This window comes from Sardina pilchardus, chromosome 15 (genome assembly GCF_963854185.1).
Source record: "Sardina pilchardus chromosome 15, fSarPil1.1, whole genome shotgun sequence".
Taxonomy (NCBI): domain Eukaryota; kingdom Metazoa; phylum Chordata; class Actinopteri; order Clupeiformes; family Clupeidae; genus Sardina; species Sardina pilchardus.
In genome coordinates, this window is record NC_085008.1 from 28,572,858 (window position 1) to 28,592,641 (window position 19,784).

The 19,784-nt window shown below is 44.7% G+C and overlaps 1 protein-coding gene across 5 annotated transcripts; it reads left to right on the forward strand.

Moving 5' to 3' along the window:
- Positions 1-146: 146 nt before the first annotated feature.
- On the forward strand, positions 147-17,072 carry LOC134058310 (casein kinase I-like). 5 transcript variants are annotated; one of them, XM_062515568.1, is made up of 12 exons: positions 147-277; positions 2,020-2,952; positions 3,173-3,242; positions 3,526-3,677; positions 5,906-6,140; positions 7,320-7,405; positions 8,493-8,577; positions 10,747-10,895; positions 11,522-11,611; positions 12,022-12,123; positions 12,577-12,683; positions 15,368-17,072. In XM_062515568.1, the coding sequence occupies exons 2-12, from the start codon at positions 2,764-2,766 to the stop codon at positions 15,420-15,422; spliced, it is 1,320 nt and encodes a 439-aa protein (XP_062371552.1). In that variant the 5' UTR covers positions 147-277; positions 2,020-2,763; the 3' UTR covers positions 15,423-17,072. The 5 variants fall into 5 exon arrangements, with proteins under 5 accessions (XP_062371552.1, XP_062371554.1, XP_062371555.1 ...); XM_062515570.1 differs by having other exon boundaries at positions 11,522-11,605; XM_062515569.1 differs by having other exon boundaries at positions 148-281.
- Positions 17,073-19,784: the final 2,712 nt, after the last annotated feature.

The window sequence follows — 19,784 nt, forward strand, 5'->3', positions numbered from 1 at the left end:
GAGAATACCCTATGCCTGTTGGTTTAATTAATACACAGAGGTGTTAAACCCCATTTGAGCAAATATGCGAATATTTGTAGTTGTGGATATCACTCCTCTGTTCTATTCAGCTAGGCTACATCCTTTGATCAGATGCGCATAGTAGCCCACCACTGCTGTTAACTGGAGAAACTCAAGCAGCGACTGACTGTATGGGTAGGAAGAGGAAAGTGACACCCACGAAAAAGGCTGCGAGATAAACAGAATGGAAATCGACATAAGCTTTTTATATACCGATGTAGGTAATATTGTTTTGGTTATTTTATTATCTTTAATCTCTATAAGTCTTATTATATTATTCTGAGATGGTAATTTTAATGTATTTCGATTTGGTGGATTAAATAGGATACATAAAATAGCTAGCTAGCTAACATTAGGTCGTTGTCTGATGAGAGTGAAATACAGGTTCGAATAAAAAAGTGGCCTTTCTCCTTTATGTATTCACAGTTCGTGTGCCACACAAAGTTAACTTCGTTCTCCTTTACTTGCATTTATTTTCTGAAATTCTCCATCTACTATAATCTGCATAGATCTTGTTGCTGGCTAGCCCTGGCAGCTAACGTTAACCAGTGAGCGCTAGCTAGCTCTACGTTAACGTTATTCCTGTTAGATAGGTAATATCACAGAGCAAGCCGAATTATCGTCCAGCCGGTCTGTATCTTGATGTAACGTTGATGGTTTACTGTTGGTAATGCAGAGCAACATAAATATGTTGATCAATACAGTGTGTTTTGACGGAGTATTAGCATTATAGTTCCGCCAAACGGCAACGTTATTCTCGCCATTCAGGCTTTTCAAGTTGTCTATGCAAGCTAGCTGTGCTAGCCTCTGTGTCACTAATCAATGAGTTAGCCTCGACTAACAATAGCGACAGGCCAACATTGTGTTCGTGTTACTCAAACGTTATTGTGAGATTTCGCTCGAATGATGATGAGTTTTACGTTACGTCGACCACATATATAATCGGTTACCTCATCCTGGGTAATGTCAGTGAGGTTTGATGACCAAATATTATGGTCGTATTATAAGCTTGCTAGCAAAAACGAGAGATATGGACGCTAGCTCCAACAGCTAGCTTCATACTGTATGCCATGTTCAGCCCAAGTCAGGAAACGTTTAGTGGTTTATCCAGCTGTATTGTTAACGTGCACAGTCTATTCAGAAGACGAGGCTCGGCCCTTAAGAAGTTTCCCCACTTTAGCTGTGTAACTTAAACAGTCAGTTGTGCTAATACGTGTGTCGTTCAGTAAAGTTGGTGGATGTTTACATGGGCTTTGGATGCCATCTTATCAGGCCTAATCCTGATCACCCAACCAACTGGTCAACTCGCTTGACACCGCTTTGTTAGCAAGCCAAGTAACGCAGATCTACTGCGTTTAAGTCAGTGCCTCGAATAACGGCCCTGCAGATTGAATTTATATCAAAACATTGATCATTTTAGTTACGTGAAAGCTGTGCATTTCACTCATATTGGTTCTTTGTGGTTGTACGTTTATCAGGATGCTTATAGCTTGGCTTGCTCTGATTTACACCGACTAACCTGACTTCATTCATTTCCTGCCCTGGGTCGGAGACTCTCACAGCCTGCTGGGGTAACACTCCCCCCAGGAGTCTGTCCTTCTCACATGACCCCCTGGCCTCTGTTGGAGAGCTGCACACACACTGGTGTATTTTTAGTGCTAGTGCTCAGAAACACAAGATAAGACTTCCTGTAGGGAGATGGTCTCCTGTTTCTACTTCCTCAGATCCTCAGTCTGTCTCTCAGGAAAGCGCTGCCACTATTCACACTAGGTTTGCCACAGTTGATTCGGCCGGGAAGCTTTCCAACGCCCATAGTGGGCTGGTTTATGATCAGTGAGGTGCTTTTTGACTGACTGTCCAAATGGGGCCTGTTAAGAAGCTCTGCTGAGAGCCTGCAGCTAGACAAATGGATGCTTTTTCTTGTGTGTATCATTAACAATCCACTCCGCGTTTCCTCAGGTGGTCGTGAATGTATTGTAGCTGTGTGCAAAGCCCTAGCCAGGGGGCGGGAGCCTCGGGAATGTCTCATGTTGGCCCACAGCCAGGCTCGCAGGAAGTGATGTTGAAAGCCACCCGCAGGTTTCTGTCCAGGAGCTCGCCGTGCTTTCCCTCCTGGAGCTAGGACCGGGCTGACCCCACCTGCCACGGCCCACCATCACCACCACCACCACCACCACCACAGCAGCTCGAACTGCCCAAACACCCAGCTGCAGTTGCTCTCGCCACTCACCGCCCAACTGAAGAGCTCACCCACCACAGCTGCCTAACCCAGAACTGGAGGAGATAGAGAGCTGGACTGGGGGAAAACAAACCCACATGTCGGAGTCCAGCTGATAGGGCTAGATTGTTTTTTTGGGGCCTTTGATAGTATTTGACAATAAGAGCTCCAAGTGTTGCAGTTTACAGTGAACTCATCTGAGAGCGATTCGGATTAATGCACGTGAAGGACAGCTAAGTGCCCAAGTGTAAATATCCGCACTTATTTCGCTGTCCAGAAATCTTCCTCTCTCTCTCTCGCTCTCTACATCCCACACATACACACACACACACACACACACACACACTTACTCTTCTTCTCACCCTCCCACCCCCCTGGTTGTTGTGATTCAGTAGCTTTGTGGATTTTATGGCCGTGACGTAACTCTGGAGAAGCCCGGGTACCACAAGCTTCAGGATTTAGAGAAGAGAGGAGGGGAGGCAGAGATGGAGGAGGGCAAGAGGGTGGTGAAGTCCGGGGGCAGCCGGAGCGGCCATGGCAGTCGCGGCTCCAGCTCCGGCGTGCTCATGGTCGGTCCAAACTTCCGCGTGGGGAAGAAGATCGGCTGCGGGAACTTCGGCGAGCTGAGGCTCGGCAAAAACCTCTATACCAACGAATACGTGGCCATCAAGCTGGTGAGTAATTCCATATGGGACAATGTCCTCAGAAAAGCACTTTTGATGGTGACGAGGCTGCTTGGCTCTATCCTCATGCCAGTGTTGTTAGTCTGTTGTGTCAAAGTGAAGAGGGCGATGATTGGATAGAGGATGGATCAAAGATTGTGAAGAAGTGAGGTGGAGGTGTGCCGTTTGGCCCCCCCCTGAATGGTTGTCTATGTTGTCTGTCTCTCTTCAGGAGCCCATCAAGTCCCGCGCTCCTCAGCTCCACTTGGAATACCGCTTCTACAAGCAGCTCGGCACCGCTGGTAAGCAACTCCCACGGCCACCAATGCAACCACATTTCTGCAGTCCTCACAGACCCTCTTGGGATTACCATCAGCAAAGAGATGCAGACCACAGGACAAAGTATTTAATGATAACTGTGGGGCCCTGTATTGAAATGACAAAACGTTTTCTCAAGTGTATTCAGGGAATTTAAAGGGGAGAAAATGCTATGGTACAACTGTATACTGTAGCCATAATGAGTGTGCTTGAGATTGTTTTGTTGATGTTAATGCCTGATGCTATGTGTGTGTTTTTGTATTTTAGCAGAGGGCATTCCTCAGGTGTACTACTTTGGTCCATGTGGAAAGTATAACGCCATGGTCCTTGAGCTGCTGGGGCCCAGCCTGGAGGACCTGTTTGACCTGTGTGAGCGAAGCTTCTCCCTCAAGACTGTCCTCATGATGGCCATTCAGTTGGTAAGAAGACCCTTTGCCTTTGCGTCAGTGTGAAAAACCCTGTAGTCTGGTTGTGGCCTTGTGGTTATCATATACCCTAGCGCAGCCATAATGGCATATTGTTCTGTGTGGTCAGTCATTTCCTGTAGACTGACGCCTCATTTACGCCAGGCAGGTGGTGTTCCGTCTCTTTGCCGTCAGTGTTGGTCACGGTTGTGTGTGTGTGTGTGTGTGTGTGTGTGTGTGTGTGTGTGTGTGTGTGTGTGTGTGTGTGTGTGTGTGTTTTATTCACACCGGGAACATCTATGATTAGGAGCTGCTACCACCTTTCATTCTATCTTTTCTGCGGATTGCTTCCAATACACTGAAAAATAGGCGCCATTTCTATTCTAGCCGGCTTGCAGGTGCAGTGCGTCTCTTGGGAGCTGTGTGAAAGCTTTAGCCTGTTAGCATGTGCACAGAAATGCAAACGGACAGGTAGCTCAGCCGCCATGCCCGCGCTGTGCATCTGGTGTGAGGTGCAACACAGTTGTGAGGATGTACAGGACATAAAGAAAGGAAAATGTCTGTGTCTGACGTTTGTATCTATTTTCAAATCTTTAAAGGCCATGCCCCTGCCTGAAGTCCAGCACAGTGTCTGTGAACGTTAACTCCAGATATAAACATGTTCTACTGTGTCTGTAGGGTCAGACAGGCCACATTAATATTCCACCCGTGTCACAGTCCATCCACTGACATCACAGTTCTTGTTTTGGTCTGAAAAACAGCGGAATGGTTAACTGCATAGTCTTAATCGCAAGTATTATTTTAACGAAAGCAGCTACCCAGCAAGTCTTTTGCAACAGTTTTTTTTCCCCTGACTGAGTTTGTTTACACTGACCTCTGAGCTTGACTGTAGCTGTGCCACAGGCAAATGAATGAAGGCACAGCCAGACGTTTGCTCACTATTGAGCTTCATGTGTTTGTCTGTCCTTGAGATTAGTCCTTGTGAGTTCAGCGATGTTTGTCTGTTACCCTTTAATGTGCCATTTTGTGATGGGTGGTTTTCTGTCTGGTAAAGGTGCTCTTTGCATTTCTAATCTAGTCAGGTTCAGCACATTGCTCCTTGCATTCATTCTGTGTGTGCTAATAACAAACACGTTTTTGTGACCAAGCCACACATAGTTGCAGCCAATCAACATGTTGCATCAGGAGCATGGAATGGAGGGGTGTCATTTGATTGACTTTTGAGCTCCGATATCCACAACCATCTCCCAGAATCCCAAATCTTACCAAAAGTTGGAAATGTGTTTCCTTATTCCTAATCCAATCCAATCCACTTTATTTATATCGCACAATTTAAGCAAACACAGGGTTTCCAAAGTGCTGTACAACACAACAATAATGACAACAGTAGAACAGTAGAAAAAAAACAGGATAATCTATTCCTAGAGCTAAAGCAGGTTCAAAGGCATATTTGTGAGTCAGTTATGATGATCCAATTGGCAGTATGTTTGAGATGTAATAATTTGTTGCTATGTAAATGTGCAATGAGGCAACGTGCAAGAAGGCCTTTGCTTTGCTTATACTGTGTACCTATTGCAAGGAAGTCCGACAAAACTTAATTAAACATAAACTTCATCCATTGCGCTTTCGTTGCTTGGTTGAGAGGATCCATCTGAAGTATGGAACAAATGGTTATCACTCCTCTCTCAAAACATGCGCTAGGAGCTTCAGGAAAACATGACAGGATTCAAACAGATGCCTTTTCAAGAAAACGTAATTTTCTGCAGTCCTTTGTCCCTTTAAGGGGATAGCTCATCCAGAAATGGGTTTCTCCTCCTTGGCATGTCTGGACATGCCCTGTCTTGTCTGTCTGTGTGAGGATATTGGACGACTTCTAATTCCTTGCTGTTGTATTTTTAAAAGGGGGGGGGGGGGGAGCTAAAAGCCTTTTTTTTTCACAAAAGCTTGTGAATGTATAACGGTATCCATCAAATATCCCCAAATTGTCCTTCCAGAATAATCAGCCTTAAACACCTAAGCACAATCACTCACAATACCACAAAATCTGTTTTGCTTAAAAGCCAGTTACATAAACCATCTCCACAGCACCAGGGCTGCATACTGTTGCAGAATTGTGTGTGTGTGTGTGTGTGTGTGTGTGTGTGTGTGTGTGTGTGTGTGTGTGTGTGTGTGTGTGTGTGTGTGTGTGTGTGTGTGTGTGTGTGTGTCTAATTGCTGCGCCTCTGTGGCTGTGTGGGCTGCAGATCACGCGGATGGAGTACGTCCACACCAGGAGTCTGATCTACAGGGACGTGAAACCCGAGAACTTCCTGGTGGGCCGGCCGGGGAGCAAGCGCCAGCACACCATCCATATCATCGACTTCGGCCTGGCCAAGGAGTACATCGACCCCGAGACCAAGAAACACATCCCCTACCGCGAGCACAAGAGCCTGACCGGCACGGCCCGATACATGAGCATCAACACCCACCTGGGGAAAGGTGAGGACTGGGCCGGGGGGGGGGGGGGGGGGTGGGGGGGGGGGTGCTCCTCCGTCATTTCCCAACTATTAGCTGCGCCTTTTCCACCTTATTCCTTAACCCGGAAATATGTAGCGTTCCGATACTGTTTTCAACTTCCGTTCATTCTGTTTACATGGGCGTTCTCGGTAGCTAACTAGAATATGCTTCAACTTACCGTAGATTTCTTTCGAAATGTTGACAACTATGCCCTCAGTATGGATATACTACATCATATATGACCAATATAAAATAGAAAAGTTTACTTTTATATGCGTTATTATGATAAGTTAAGCACTGTCAACCGTCACGTTAAAATAGATACAATGCAGCTTTGCCGGAAATAGATAACCGTTTTCGGTGTCATGGCAAACCCCATTGTTGGCTACGGAATATCGAGGATACATTGACCTTGCCAAATGTCTTAAGCTATGAGGTTAATATATGGGGGCAGTTAATATGGTATTGATATGGTTTTGTTTCACAAAACACTGTACTGCGGCTTACACACAAAACTGCTAAAACACAATAAATTACTGTAGAGGATATCCTTCATTCAGTTCACACAGCTTGGGTGCAGGTGTAAGAAACACTTGAAGAAATATGTGTTCATACAGGTGTGATTATTTTTTCAGTGTAATACATAATGTCACATTGTTTTTCATGTTCCTTGTAATCATACAGTAGAGACTACACTGCACTATGTTAAATTCCAGTATTACAGAATGTTCATGTTGAGACACTTACAAAATGCTCTGATGAGGTTGAATATGGCAAATGAATGAGAAAGTGTGGGAACACTCAAGCCCAACACTCTTAGGGTGTGAGGAGAACCAGAACCCTCTCTTGGCTTTCCCCCATATAATCCAGCTCATCAAAATGACTGCCAGTCTAAATCAATCAGAGTGTTGATCCAGTAGAGCTCCTCTCTCTGCCTTGTGTGTGTGTGTGTGTGTGTGTGTTTGTGTGTGAGAGAGGGAGGCCAGAGTGGTGTCAGGAGAGCTGATGCTAAGTGCCCTGTGGGCCTCTCCTAAATCAGGCCGTTTGGAAGCTGGAGTGATTGACAAAGCTCTTCGGTCTCTCTAATACCCTCTCTTCTCTCTCTCTCTCTCTCTCTCTCTCTCTCTCTCTCTCTCTCTCTCTCTCTCTCCTGTGTTCTAGAGCAAAGCAGACGGGATGACTTGGAGGCGCTTGGTCACATGTTCATGTACTTCCTGCGTGGGAGCTTGCCCTGGCAGGGGTTAAAGGTCAGTGTGTTGTCCATGCGGTGTAGCACTCTGGAACAACGACACTTTGTTTGTGTGTGTGTGTGTTTGTGTGTGTGTTCATATTAGTGTGAATATGCGTGTTTATGTGCATTGTGTGTGTGTGTGTGTGTTCATATTAGTGTGAATATGTGTGTTTATGTGCGCTGTGTGTGTGTGTGTTCATATTAGTGTGAATATGCGTGTTTATGTGCACCATTTGTGTGTGTGTGTGTGTGTGAATGTCTCTTTGTGTGTGTGTGTGTGTGTGTGTGTGTGTGTGCGCACGCGTGTGCATGACTATGTATGTGGGAGGGCCGTCTGGCTGTGCTGAGTGTATAGATAAGGAGTGTTTTTTCCTGCCTTGCCGTGGGCTGCTGTGCTGTGCTGTGTGTGTGTGTGTGTGCACCTATCTCCACTCTAAATCTGCGCGTGTATGTATGTTTGGGCGTGGGTGTCTGTGGCTGCTGGAAGTGTCTGACCTATTTATGTGTTAAATCTGCCTTTAAATGATAATGAACAAGGTTGAGCAGTATGCATAGAGCATGACAGAAGTAGCTGTTGTGTTGTATACACCAGATCTGAATTATTTTACATTCTTTGTAGTTTTAAACATGGACGGTAGCCTAATTGCATACACAGGATATATAACTGCATACGTTTGCAGCCATCAGGGTTTAGAATGCCTATTATTCCCACAGAGTAGAACATTGTACATTGTAGTGATGTTCTGGGCAGTATCTGTAATAGCTGTAGAACTGTCCTGTGCATTGGTTGCTCTCTTGTTAGGCACAGAAAGTGTTTTAGGCCGGCGGGGGAGGTGCTCTCTGTGGGTTTGCTTTGCGTGAATTTCCTTTCTGAATACTGCATGAACTAGATAATTAACTGATAATTGTGTTTGTGTGTATGACCAAGCCTTTTGAAATATGTTTTGTGGTTTTGAGGTTGGACGGTTAGATTGTATGTGCGTGTCCGTGTGTGTTTTTGTATGTGCATGCTTGTGTGTGTATTTGTGTGTGCGTGCTTGTGTGTGTGCGTGTGTGAGTTAGTCTGTCTGTCAGTACTGACCACGACGGTCCTCTCTGTCCAGGCCGATACGCTGAAAGAGCGCTACCAGAAGATTGGGGACACCAAGAGGGCCACGCCCATCGAGGTGCTGTGCGAGAGCTTCCCAGGTGTGACATCATCTTTCCTACTTTCCATTACCGTCAGTGGAGTGTGCTTATTTTTGGTCGTGTTACGATGACAAGTACAGATTGTTGTTGCCACCCATCCTCTACAGGAGGAAGGCCTTTACTGCTGCTGGGACCTTGAATTTCCCCTTGGGGATCAATAGTACCTATCTATCTACCTATCTATCTATCTATCTATCTACCTATCTATCTATCTAGCTATCTATCTAGCCATCTATCTCTGTATATTTTGCATTGTGGAACCATGATGAGTAAGAATGCACTGCTCAGATCTGGATTGTATCCGACTGGAGTTGTAGGCAGCGGCTGTGCTGCAGGTGTTGATGGCACAACGTTCACCACTTTTCCATGCATACATGATCTGGTTGGAATTCTGAATAGTGACCGTGTTCCTATTGAGTCCGAGTTATGTAAACACTTCATTCCAGTTACTCAGCTATTACCCGAATAAGCTCATATTCTGGTTTCTAAAAACACGGATAAGACCCCTGGCCTGTTTTAAATCAGAATATTGGGGAATTCAAATGCGCGTTAGTGGGAGTTTAGTAGCTCTTTCAGAATATTTAATTATGCCTGTGCATGTTTATGCAAGCAATTTTGGTAGGTTGGTTTGTTGCTCTGACATGTGGCAAACATAGCAAAGTGTGGCTGTAAGTTTGCACCTTGAGAAGATTGAGGTCAGTTTATGTATTCAAACCTGAAAGTTTGAATGTCATGATGGAATTGATCGATGGGTGAAAGCATCGTAATACTCAAAAAAGCAGGTTTTGTGTAGTTATCACCATCCTTAGCTCAATCTTTTAAGGTTGAACATTAGCATTGGGAGGCTGCGCTTTGTTTCTACTGCACAAGAGGCGTGATCAATCGGCATCGTTCAAATGACTCTGTGTGCTTGGATAGTCCTTCAACCAATCAGACCAATGATCCGGTGCGTCTTGGATAAGCTAGTTTGTGATTGGAGCCAAAGGTTCTGGCAGGGAACAGAGGAGATGGATGTGCAGGTTTCCAGCCTGAGCAGCCGGGCGAAAATTCAAATTTGCCGGAAGGTCAGGCAAGGTTCACCCAGCCTAGGTTTTGTGCGCATGGCTGACAGATAAAGTCAAATCAATGGAAGCCCCTCAAAGCGGCCGATTTTCTGGCCACGTTCACCTATATCGCGTTCATTAATGAAATTTAGATTAATTTAGATGTCATGACAGAGACACTACTTCCAGTGCAATTCGCCGGTTTATTCAGAATATGCCAATCGACATGCTGCATATGGAAAGATCTTATTATGAATATTGCCACAACCAGAAGAAAATGGAAACGTAGTCAGATTCATACCTAGGCTGGGTGAACCCTGCCTGAACTTCCAGGGAGTTAGAATTTCGCCCGGCAGCTCAGACTGGATACCAGCAGATCTATTTTCACTGTTTACTGCCAGAATCTTCAATCAGAAACGGCCATACTCTAGTCCTGGCACGCTATTGGCCGGTGACGCGCCGAAAACGAAACTTAAGCGACGCGAAGTGCAGTAGAAACAAAGCGCAGCCTCGCCAGACTAATGTTCAATCTTGAAAGATTGAGTTTAGTATGGTGAAAACCAGACTAATTCATACCTTGTCTAGTTGACGTTTTAGCAGCATTAGTGCTGAAATCAAGAGCTCTGTTTTTGGGCTGTCTTTATCACTTTTCCTCAGGCCTGTGGGAGTTGCTGCTGAACATAACATAGATTTGAGTTGGTTTTTTTTATTATGTAACCTTAGTGCATTTGTGTGCTTACCAATCAATCGAATATATATGTGTCTTTCTGTAGGTTGCTCACTTGATTTAATTTGTTTTAAATCAGAAAACGCAGGAAATGTGGGAGCTACAGTAACTGTGTAATAAAGTGTTAGTAATCATGTTTGTGATTGTGACTGTGAGAGTGGAAGGTGAATGTGTCTCTGCTGATGATGTTGGTGGGCGCTGGGCAGGAGTGATGAACATTACTAGCCGGCCCACACATTAATTCATGCTATGAGCAACACTGACTGCATTCCCACTAGGCCCGTGCAGACCTGTGTGGGTGTTTTCATCTGCATGTGTGGGTACATTTATATATATGTGTGTGTGTGTGTGTGTGTGTGTGTGTGTGTGTGTTTTCCCTACACGTATTTATCCGAACAGAGGAGATGGCCACATACTTGCGTTACGTGCGGAGGCTCGACTTCTTCGAGAAGCCCGACTATGATTACCTCCGCAAGCTTTTTACCGACCTGTTCGACAGAAACGGCTACGTCTTCGACTACCAGTACGACTGGGTGGGCAAAACCCTGGTGAGTGTGTGTGTGTCTCTGTCTCTCTCTCGCACTCACACACACACACACACACACAAATATATACACACTCACACATATGTGACCCTTCAAAGCTAAATCAGTCGCTTTGCGCAGAATGTTATTTTGCGAAAATCCACAATAAACAAACTTCCGGGTTAAAATGTTGAATTTCACGGAAAAACATACGTTTTGACTGTTAAACTCGGCGAAGATTCAATACATTAGCAGTCATTCCCCTTGTCCACGCTGCTTAAAAAGGAGATTTCTCCTCTTCTGGCATATCGTGACAGGAGAACCATGTCAACTTTGGATGCGGTTATCTTAGCGATAGTTTATGTAATACCCTCGATATACATATCGTTGGAAAGCTTAGTTTATGGACGTTTACGTGAGCACAATAACTTCATTTTGTACATTTTACCGAAGTGACTGGTTTCGCTTTGCAAGGTCACATACATACACACACACACACACACACACACACACACATATACATAGACACACACTCTTTCTCTCTCACTCTCTTACTCTCTCTCTCTCTCTCTCTCTCATACACACACACCATCTGGATGTGTATGGCGTTTGACCCCGGTGATCTCATCCACACCGTCATGTCTCCTCAGCCCACCCCAATTGGCCCGGTCCCCAGCGACGCCCCCCTCCAGCCTAGCAGCAGGGACAAAGCACAGCAGCAGACCAAAAACCAGGTGAGGGTGAGTTGGGCCCCTCTTCTCTCTTCTGCGCTGTCTTCTGGCTCATGTCTGGTGATTGAGAGCATCTTTGGAGTGCTGTTTATCAGCACTCCAGCACTCCATGGGGAGTGCGTGTTGATGCTGTTTTTAAGCGTGTGTGTGTGTGTGTACGTGTGTGTGAGTGTGTGTGTTCGTATTTGCCTGCAGACTCTGTCCCTCTGGGCTAGCCTCTCCTCCTCCTGCCTTCTCTTAACCTTGGTGGTTCTCTAACTTCTCTTCACCTCTGTCAAAGCTGGCATTACAAAACCCCCCCCCCCAAAAAAGCAAGCGCTATTCATGTCTGTTTACTGTCTTCTTCTCTTCTCTTCTCTTCTCCTCGTCCTTTTCATCACTGTGCGCCCGCCCCGCCCTGCCCCGCCCCGCTGTGCCAGTCTCCTGAGCCGGTGGGCAGCGAGGCACAGCCGCCTCCAGCCACGCCACGCGAGGTCCTGGGCTCCCGCCTGACGGCTGACCGCCTGGGGGGCTCCGCACAGGTACGCGCACGCGCGGGCCGCCTCTACTCCCTCCCCTCTCTCGCTCTCTTTCTCTTGCTCTCTCTCTCTCTCTCTCTCTCTCTCTCTCGCTCGCTCGCTCGCTCGCTCTCGCAGCCCTCTCTGCTCCTTCTGTGCCTTGGGGTCTCTGCACAGGTGCGCGCATATGCAGGTGGCCTCTCCTCCCTCCCCTCTCTCTCTCTCTCACTCTCTCTCTCTCTCTGTGTCTCTCTCTCTCTCTCTCTCTGTCGGTCTCTCTCTCTCTCTCTCTCTGTCTGTCTCTCTCTCTCTCTCTCTCTCTCTCTCTCTCTACTCATTCTCCTCCTGTGCCCAGGGGCACCTTTGTGGCGTTCTCTCTGGTGTCGTTTTGCGTTGTCTTTGTCCAATTGACTAAGGAGAAAAGTGGGACGCAGCATCATCTTCCTGACTGTTCCCCCTTACCGTGATTCCTTGCAGGTGATGAACTCCACCAACGGGGAGCTCAACACAGACGACCCCACAGCGGGCCATTCCAACGCCCCCATCACGGTCACGGCTGAGCGAGAGGTGCCCGACGACACCAAGTAAGCATCTCACACACATTGTCACATTTACATATGCATATACGTTCTGTCATTTACCGGACGCTTTTATCCAACGCCACTTAGCAAGAAAAAAGAGGACAATCAAAGGACGGCGTTATTAGGACCCAATAGGTGCTATTCGCTTACAATGAGGCCCTGTGTCCACCAATCACGTTGTTAGCACAGACCTCTTTTACTCAGCGCTTATTGCAAGGTTATTAGGTTTCCCCCTCTTCAATTTTGATTGGCCGTCGACAGAGAGTGGCATTAACGAGCCCAGCGCTGTTAGAAAAAAAACGGTCAGCGGTGAGTTTTTTTTTCCACCGAGGGCGCTGCGAGCACTGAGCGTCACAGAATTTGTATAGAAAATAGTTGCTGTCAGTGCAGAAAACGCGATTGGCAGACACAGACTCTAAAGTGCCAATTTGAGTGAAGTTCAGTCAAGGGAAGCAGATGGGGGGGGATAGTCAGGAGGATGGAAAAGAAGGTCGTGCTAAAGGTTAGGTGACCCTATTTTGACAATACCCACTTGAGAGCGGTACTTGTTTTTCCCCCAAATGTCCTAGCAAACGTGTTTGTTTGGCTATCTCTGTGCATTTGCTTGTTTTGCTACTTTATTTGGAACGTTGATCAAGCATGATTACGTCAATCAAACATCTTATGCGGGCTGTCAACGCTTATTTTTACGTAGCCAGATTGTAATGTAGGATCCGATTAGTAACTTAACTTGGATATCATGGAGATTTTTCAATTTATTTTTATTTAATGTAATGTACTGGTCAATTGTAAGAACCCAGTAGCCTATTTCAGGTGACCCCCAAGGCCGTAACCAGGATTTTTAGAATACCGAGGTCAGGGCCATCGCTAGAAATTGTGGGCACCCCGAAATGCCAGGGGGGTTCTTTCGAGCCCTCTGATCATTTTGCCAACGACATAGAACTATAGATTTGTTCATTGTATAACATGTTTTGTTCATAACTTGAACCAACACACTTTTCCACAATATTCTTTTTGAAGAGCCTCAAGAGCCTTTTCCCAAACTGACTTTGGTTATTTAAACTGGACATTAGCCTACTCCATCTGTGATTAAGAATGCTCTGCATCTCCTCATCAGTGTAGGGAATGCTGCATATAAACTGCAGGGTCATAGGGTTGTCAAATATGAGAAAATAACATAAGGAACATTCAATGTGAAATGGAGCGCTGGGCGTGGAGCTTAACTTCTTTAAGATGAGGCCTGGCAGACTTTGGGGTCATAGGGCCCACACGTACCTACACCCCACCCCCCATCAAATCATCATTATGATAATCATTATCACAAATATCATTATGCTATATTAGACATGCACTTTCACTTCAAAGCAGTCAATGTTTGAAGTGCCAAAATTGTTCACAAAAAGGTTGTGAAAACTATGCACATGCACATGTTAACATGTCATATGCACATCAGAGGCCTGCTTTACTAATGTAAGATATAAGTACAATACAATAGTGCATTGCTTTTGCATGGTTGCATGGGAGACACTTCTGAAAACAACAGCAATTATATGGGTGCTATTGTTTTGGGATGTTTCCCTCATACAAGCATCATACTCTAATATAGGCGAATGGAGAAAAAATGGATATGGTTTATAATGAAATTGAATTTGAATGCCTGAATGTAAGAATTCAGGAAACACAATACCAACTTTTGTCTATGGTAAACGGCCGTGCAGATAGGCGAAATCTGGAGATCTTTAAATGAAAGACTAAATCTTCTGACCATGTTCAAATTTGACTAAACAATACTCAATCCTTGAATTTCCCCTTGGGGATCAATAAAGTATCTATATATCTATGCTAAACAATGTATTGTACAGTCTCTGCTCTGTGTTCATGGGAGTTGCGAGAATCCACGTTGTTCTAAATGTCGTTAAATAATTAGCCTTCCAACAGGTTGACGCGGAGCTTTGCCACCAACGTTATTGTAGTTTCAGTTTCTGTCACGCAAACGCGTACACGCATGCATTCAATGAACGTCCATACCACCACTTAATTGTATGGCTCTATGTTTAATAACATCAATTTAGCAAGCAACGTTTGCTTTCTTTTTCTGTCGGTCCACGGTTGCTTGCGCAGCAAATTATCAGGTGAAGGACCGGTCCTAATTTCACTCTATGCCTCGCTGACCCGCAGTCTCCACGTTGCACGGCCCATAGTTTGAGAAACGCTGCTCAAGTGTCATTAGGGTGTAGGCCTATAGCCTATGTTTAGGGTTTTTTTGTGTGTTTTTTTCATTGTAGCGTGTGTGCATTGAGCAGTTTCTTAAAATACAGAACAAGCGTTCCGTATCAGTTCAATACGGAAGAAGACTTTAACGTATAACACTTATAAAAACGAAACTTGAAGAAAAAAATACCGAGGACATGACCTCGGTGTCCTCAATGGTAGTTACGGCCATGGTGACCCCTCGTGAGGTCTCAGCCTCAAGATTGGGAGACGATTGGTTAGATCACTTGGTAGCTTTGAGTCCTTTCTTTGGAGTGCATCACCAGTGTCCCCACTGCAGTGACTTCACTCTGACTAGTTCAGATGAAGCCCTGCGATTACAGAGGAGGGACTTCCTGCAAAGGTCTTCTGTAACAAACCGAAGATCAGTCTCTCATTGTTGTTTTTGATGTCTAAGCCTTTGACTGTTTTTGCAGGTGCTGTTGTTTCTTCAAGCGTCAGAAGAGGAAAGCACTCAATCGACACAAGTGAGGATGAGGAGCGGCAGGCCTCGTCCCAGAAGAGGAAGAGGAAGAGGAGGATATTTATACTCCTTTTAGCGCAATAGGAGCAGCCTCTTGAAAGACTACTACAGACGACAATGTATTTTACACTAACAGCGGACATATACCAAGGACAACTCTCGCATACAAAGAGAAGAGCCTGACCGAGTGACAGAGACTCTCTAGAAACACGCGCTTACATTTGTGGTGTGGGGAAGAGTAAGCCTGTCATGGCAGTTCTATCCCTGGGTCCTTTAGTTGTATTTTTTCCTATTTTAAAAAATTAAGTCTGCTATTCCAGATTCTCTTTATCTATCTATCGACCTCTCTCTCTCTCTGTCTCTCTCTTTCTTTCTTTCTTTCTCTCGCTCTTTCTCTTCCTTGCACTCTCACACACACACACACACACACACACACACAAACACACAGATACCAACACACATTCTCTCTCTCTCTCGCTCTCTCTTTCTCTCTCTCTCTCTCTCTCTCTCTCTCTCTCTCTCTCTCTCTCTCTCTCTCTCTCTCTCTCTCTCTCTCTCTCTCTGGGTCCAAGATGTCTATGCGTCCAAACTTGTTGGAGTGAACTTTCATGGACACGGAGTATCCCAAGTGTGTTTCTGCAAGTGACCAGCAGGGGTCGCTGTTTGGCTCAGAGGAGCGTGCAGCTCACCTTGCAGAGTTGCCAGTTGCAGACGAATGCCTCTGATGACTTGAGTGATTCTCAAAGGGACGTACAAAGCCAGGATGGGATTATGATGCAGACATTTTCACCTCACTTTAAAAATGGACGCACGCTAAACTCTTAAAGGGATGTAGAACATTTCACAGCGTTTTTTTTTTTTGGGGGGGGGGGGGGGGGGGGGTGGGTGGGATGTAGGAGAGAGAAGCATTCAAGGCTCGTCTCCATTCTTTTCTTGCTGTGTAAAGGTGGTTACCTGTGAGTCAGAGTTTGTGCCTTTCTAAGTAAAACCTCCAACACTCATGTCTCCAGAGTCATGTCTTAGTCATTTTGTCATACCCCCCCCCCCCCCTCATTTCCATCGAACACTTTCTATCCTCTTGCATCTTATTTTCTTTCTTATTCGGTTCCTGCTTTGTTTTTGTTTTTGTTTTTCTGATTGTACCTGACACACTTTTTTATGATCTGTCTCCAATTTTTTTCCCCCTGTGTTTCTTGTTTCGAACCTGTTTGTGATTGATACAGTTTTTAAACAGTGTAAATCCGTTACCAAGCGGCAGGATGGGTAAGCATACATCTTAGTCACATGACTCCTTAGCCTTCTCTGCCCTTTACAGTTATGTGACCACATTCTTCCATCCGCTACTCTCTCACTCATATACTGTTCCTCTGTACACCTGGGAGAAAAAGACATTGAAAACGGGGAATGTCACAAGTAAAGGAGAAATCAGTGGCAGGAGCTGCCAGCAGGAAGTAGATCGGAGCTGAAATTCAGGTGTGGACTTGTAACGACAAACAGTGAGTTAGGGCAACCTGGCGAAGTGTGGCCATGGAAATGAGACGATATATAAATGTTTATACTATACAGAGCAAACAATGTTTATTTCTGATGTTTTCTCAAATAGCTTTGTTTTAAGTTGTATTTATTTGTACATAACAAATAAATGTGTTATTCCTTCATTTTTTTTGCAGTAAACAGATTCCTGCAGTTTACTCCTGAGCTTGTGTTCAGGAGGTTAATGTCATTACACATTTAAAGGACATCCTCAGGTGATTCTCTCAAACATTAACATCCTCAGTTGTAAACAGTTCATGATGTTGTACAAAGATGGTCTTAAGCTATAACAGTAAAATAAAGCCACATACTCCACCCGCACTGTCTGGATCAGGTATTAGAAGGAGTGTGAGTATGTGCGTTTGGGCAAAAGCCTTTTCAGTATGGACAAATTGGCATGCCTCCCATAAGGATTGTGTGTGTGTGCAAGATGGTGCGCGTGTAAGCACGTTCATGGCAAAATATTTTAACTAAACTAGCTTGTTGGCACTCAGAGAACAAGTCAACAGTAGAGGATATTCATACATGAGGTGCCTCTCATGCAGCGCTTGTATGTCCTCCCTCGCTCCTCGGGCCTCGATCCTCACTGATCTACATAAAGAATGATGGGGCGGCAACAATGGGATAGTCCAGGGGTTGTCAATGTTTTTGGTTCCAAGGACCCCATTTAGGGGATAACATTTTCCGAGGACCCCCTTATAACCGTGACAGTTAACCATTCGTATTCTCTGAAGTTGTGGCCGGGTCCACTATCCCAAGTTAATGTAGGTAGGACCAAATAGACACAATTTGCTTGTTTTATGGGTGAAAAGAGCATCATCTTTTTTTAAATGTTAACTTTATAATTTCAAGCAAATTATTTCGCGGACCCTTGGCTATGGGTCACGGACCCCACTTTGAGAACCACTGGGATAGTCTATCCCTTCCTCTATCTTTCTTTACGTAGATCAGTGAGGAGCGAGGGAGGACGTATAAACGCTGCATGAGAGGCACCCATGGAGAGGTGTGCCCTCGTTAGTTCGCAATCTTTACTAGAACGGGATGTTCTCACAGGACACAATAGACATAAAAAGCTGTGCAGTGCGTTTCTAAAAGGCCTAGTCAGCTGGGCCTGAAGTTGTTGACCCCTGAGTAGCCTAACCCTTATTCCAAGTTACACATTCACATAACTATGCTCTCAAACCTGTCGTGAGAGCTGTTTCCTGGAAAACGATTGGTGGGGATCTTTGGGTGGTTCAGGGTGGTAATAGATGAAGGGCCGTGGCAATAAGGTTAGCTTGGCTATCACCAGACCAAGCTCAACCAAAATCCGATTGCTGGCGGATCAAGCTGGGTTTCCCCAGTCTAGAATAAGGTTTTACTGTACCAGCCATAGGAAGTGATGGCCCCTTGTCTTAGTAGAGAATTAAAGTTTATGCCAAGACTAAGGGAGGTGAAATAATTGTATTAAGTTCAAGAAACTGTAAACTCTTCCATGTTATTCAGCTTGCTGGGGACAACAAAATGGGCATATCCGAATCAAATTCTGACACCATAAGGCCTATACGCATATTCAAACACCTGTAGGCTACCCCTTTTACAGTGTGTTGATATCTATGATTTGCTGCATTTTACATATTGAGTTGCGATGAAATGCAATGCAAAATATGGCCGCTGCTCAGTCCTGCACATTCTCTCCACAAAAATAAATCACACTTGGATTTGTTTTCCATCTCCTACTCCATCCCCTACTGCAACTTCCATGTATGTAATGAGTGTGTGCATGTGTGCGTTTGCTTTTGTGTAGTACAGTATGTATGCTTCTCTGTCTGTGACTTTTTGCTTGTGTGTGTGTTTTATGTGTCTGGGTGTATATATTTGCTTGTGATTGTGTGTGTGTGTTTATGTGCTTTTGTTTTATGTGTGTGTGCGTGTGTGTGTGTGTGTGTGTGTGTGTGTGTGTGTGTGTGTGTGTATTCCTGCATGTGTGTGTGTATGTGTGATTGTATCATCCTAAACCAGCAACCTTTCGCTCAACACCACCATCTGCAGGCCAATGGGTGTACAGTCACTAAATGTGCACATAAATGACTGGTGTGGTTCTAAGCTAAGTTGATGCAGGCTCTTGAAACATTTTGTCATCCTTGGTGCCACGGTTCAGGTATTTAGGAAAAACTGCAATTTTTGGGTTTGAGGGGGCTAGCAGGGTGGAGTGTGCCTCGGGGATCAAACAATTTTTTTCCGTAAAATGTGCCCTGGTTTTCAGATGAGCAATTTTTTTTTTTTTTTTTTTTTTTTCTGCTTTATTAAAGACAAAAGCAAATATGCAAATGAATACAGAAGGATACACATGAAACAGTAGAATCACAATTACACAAAATAATATTACAAGGTGCACAAACAATTCAAATCAAATGAAAAGTAAATAAAAACTCAAATAAATTAAATTACAGAAAAATAAAGGAATAAATAAAATTATCTGGGGGAATTGACAAACACTCTATTATAGTGTGTAAGCAAAGTTGTAGCTTTTTGGTTCTCCAGACGTTTAACAATAACAATAAAGGATTCAAGTTCTGCACTTCAGATGAGCAATTTGAGTGATCAGAGATTTCCTTTTCACATCACTAAATTAATTATTAGGCCAAACTATTGGTCTGAACAGTTAATTAGTTATGTTATATATGGGTCATTGTAATCCTTGACCATGAAAACATAGGGTAGATATCGCCTCTTCTGATTTAACATGTTTGGCTCAAGATGCATGGTATTGTTTATGGTAGTTATCATGCATGTACGCCTTGATCATCAGAAAATAAGGGTAGACATAATCCTTTCTGTGCTATCATGTTTTGTTC

What these genes read in the sequence shown, in the direction of transcription:
- LOC134058310 (XM_062515568.1), top strand. Translation starts at nt 2,764, where the DNA reads ATGGAGGAGGGCAAGAGGGTGGTGAAGTCCGGGGGCAGCCGGAGCGGC. An exon ending in AATACGTGGCCATCAAGCTG is followed by an intron (nt 2,953 to 3,172) that starts GTGAGTAATTCC and finishes GTCTCTCTTCAG; the next exon opens with GAGCCCATCAAGTCCCGCGC. An exon ending in GAGGTGCCCGACGACACCAA is followed by an intron (nt 12,684 to 15,367) that starts GTAAGCATCTCA and finishes CTGTTTTTGCAG; the next exon opens with GTGCTGTTGTTTCTTCAAGC.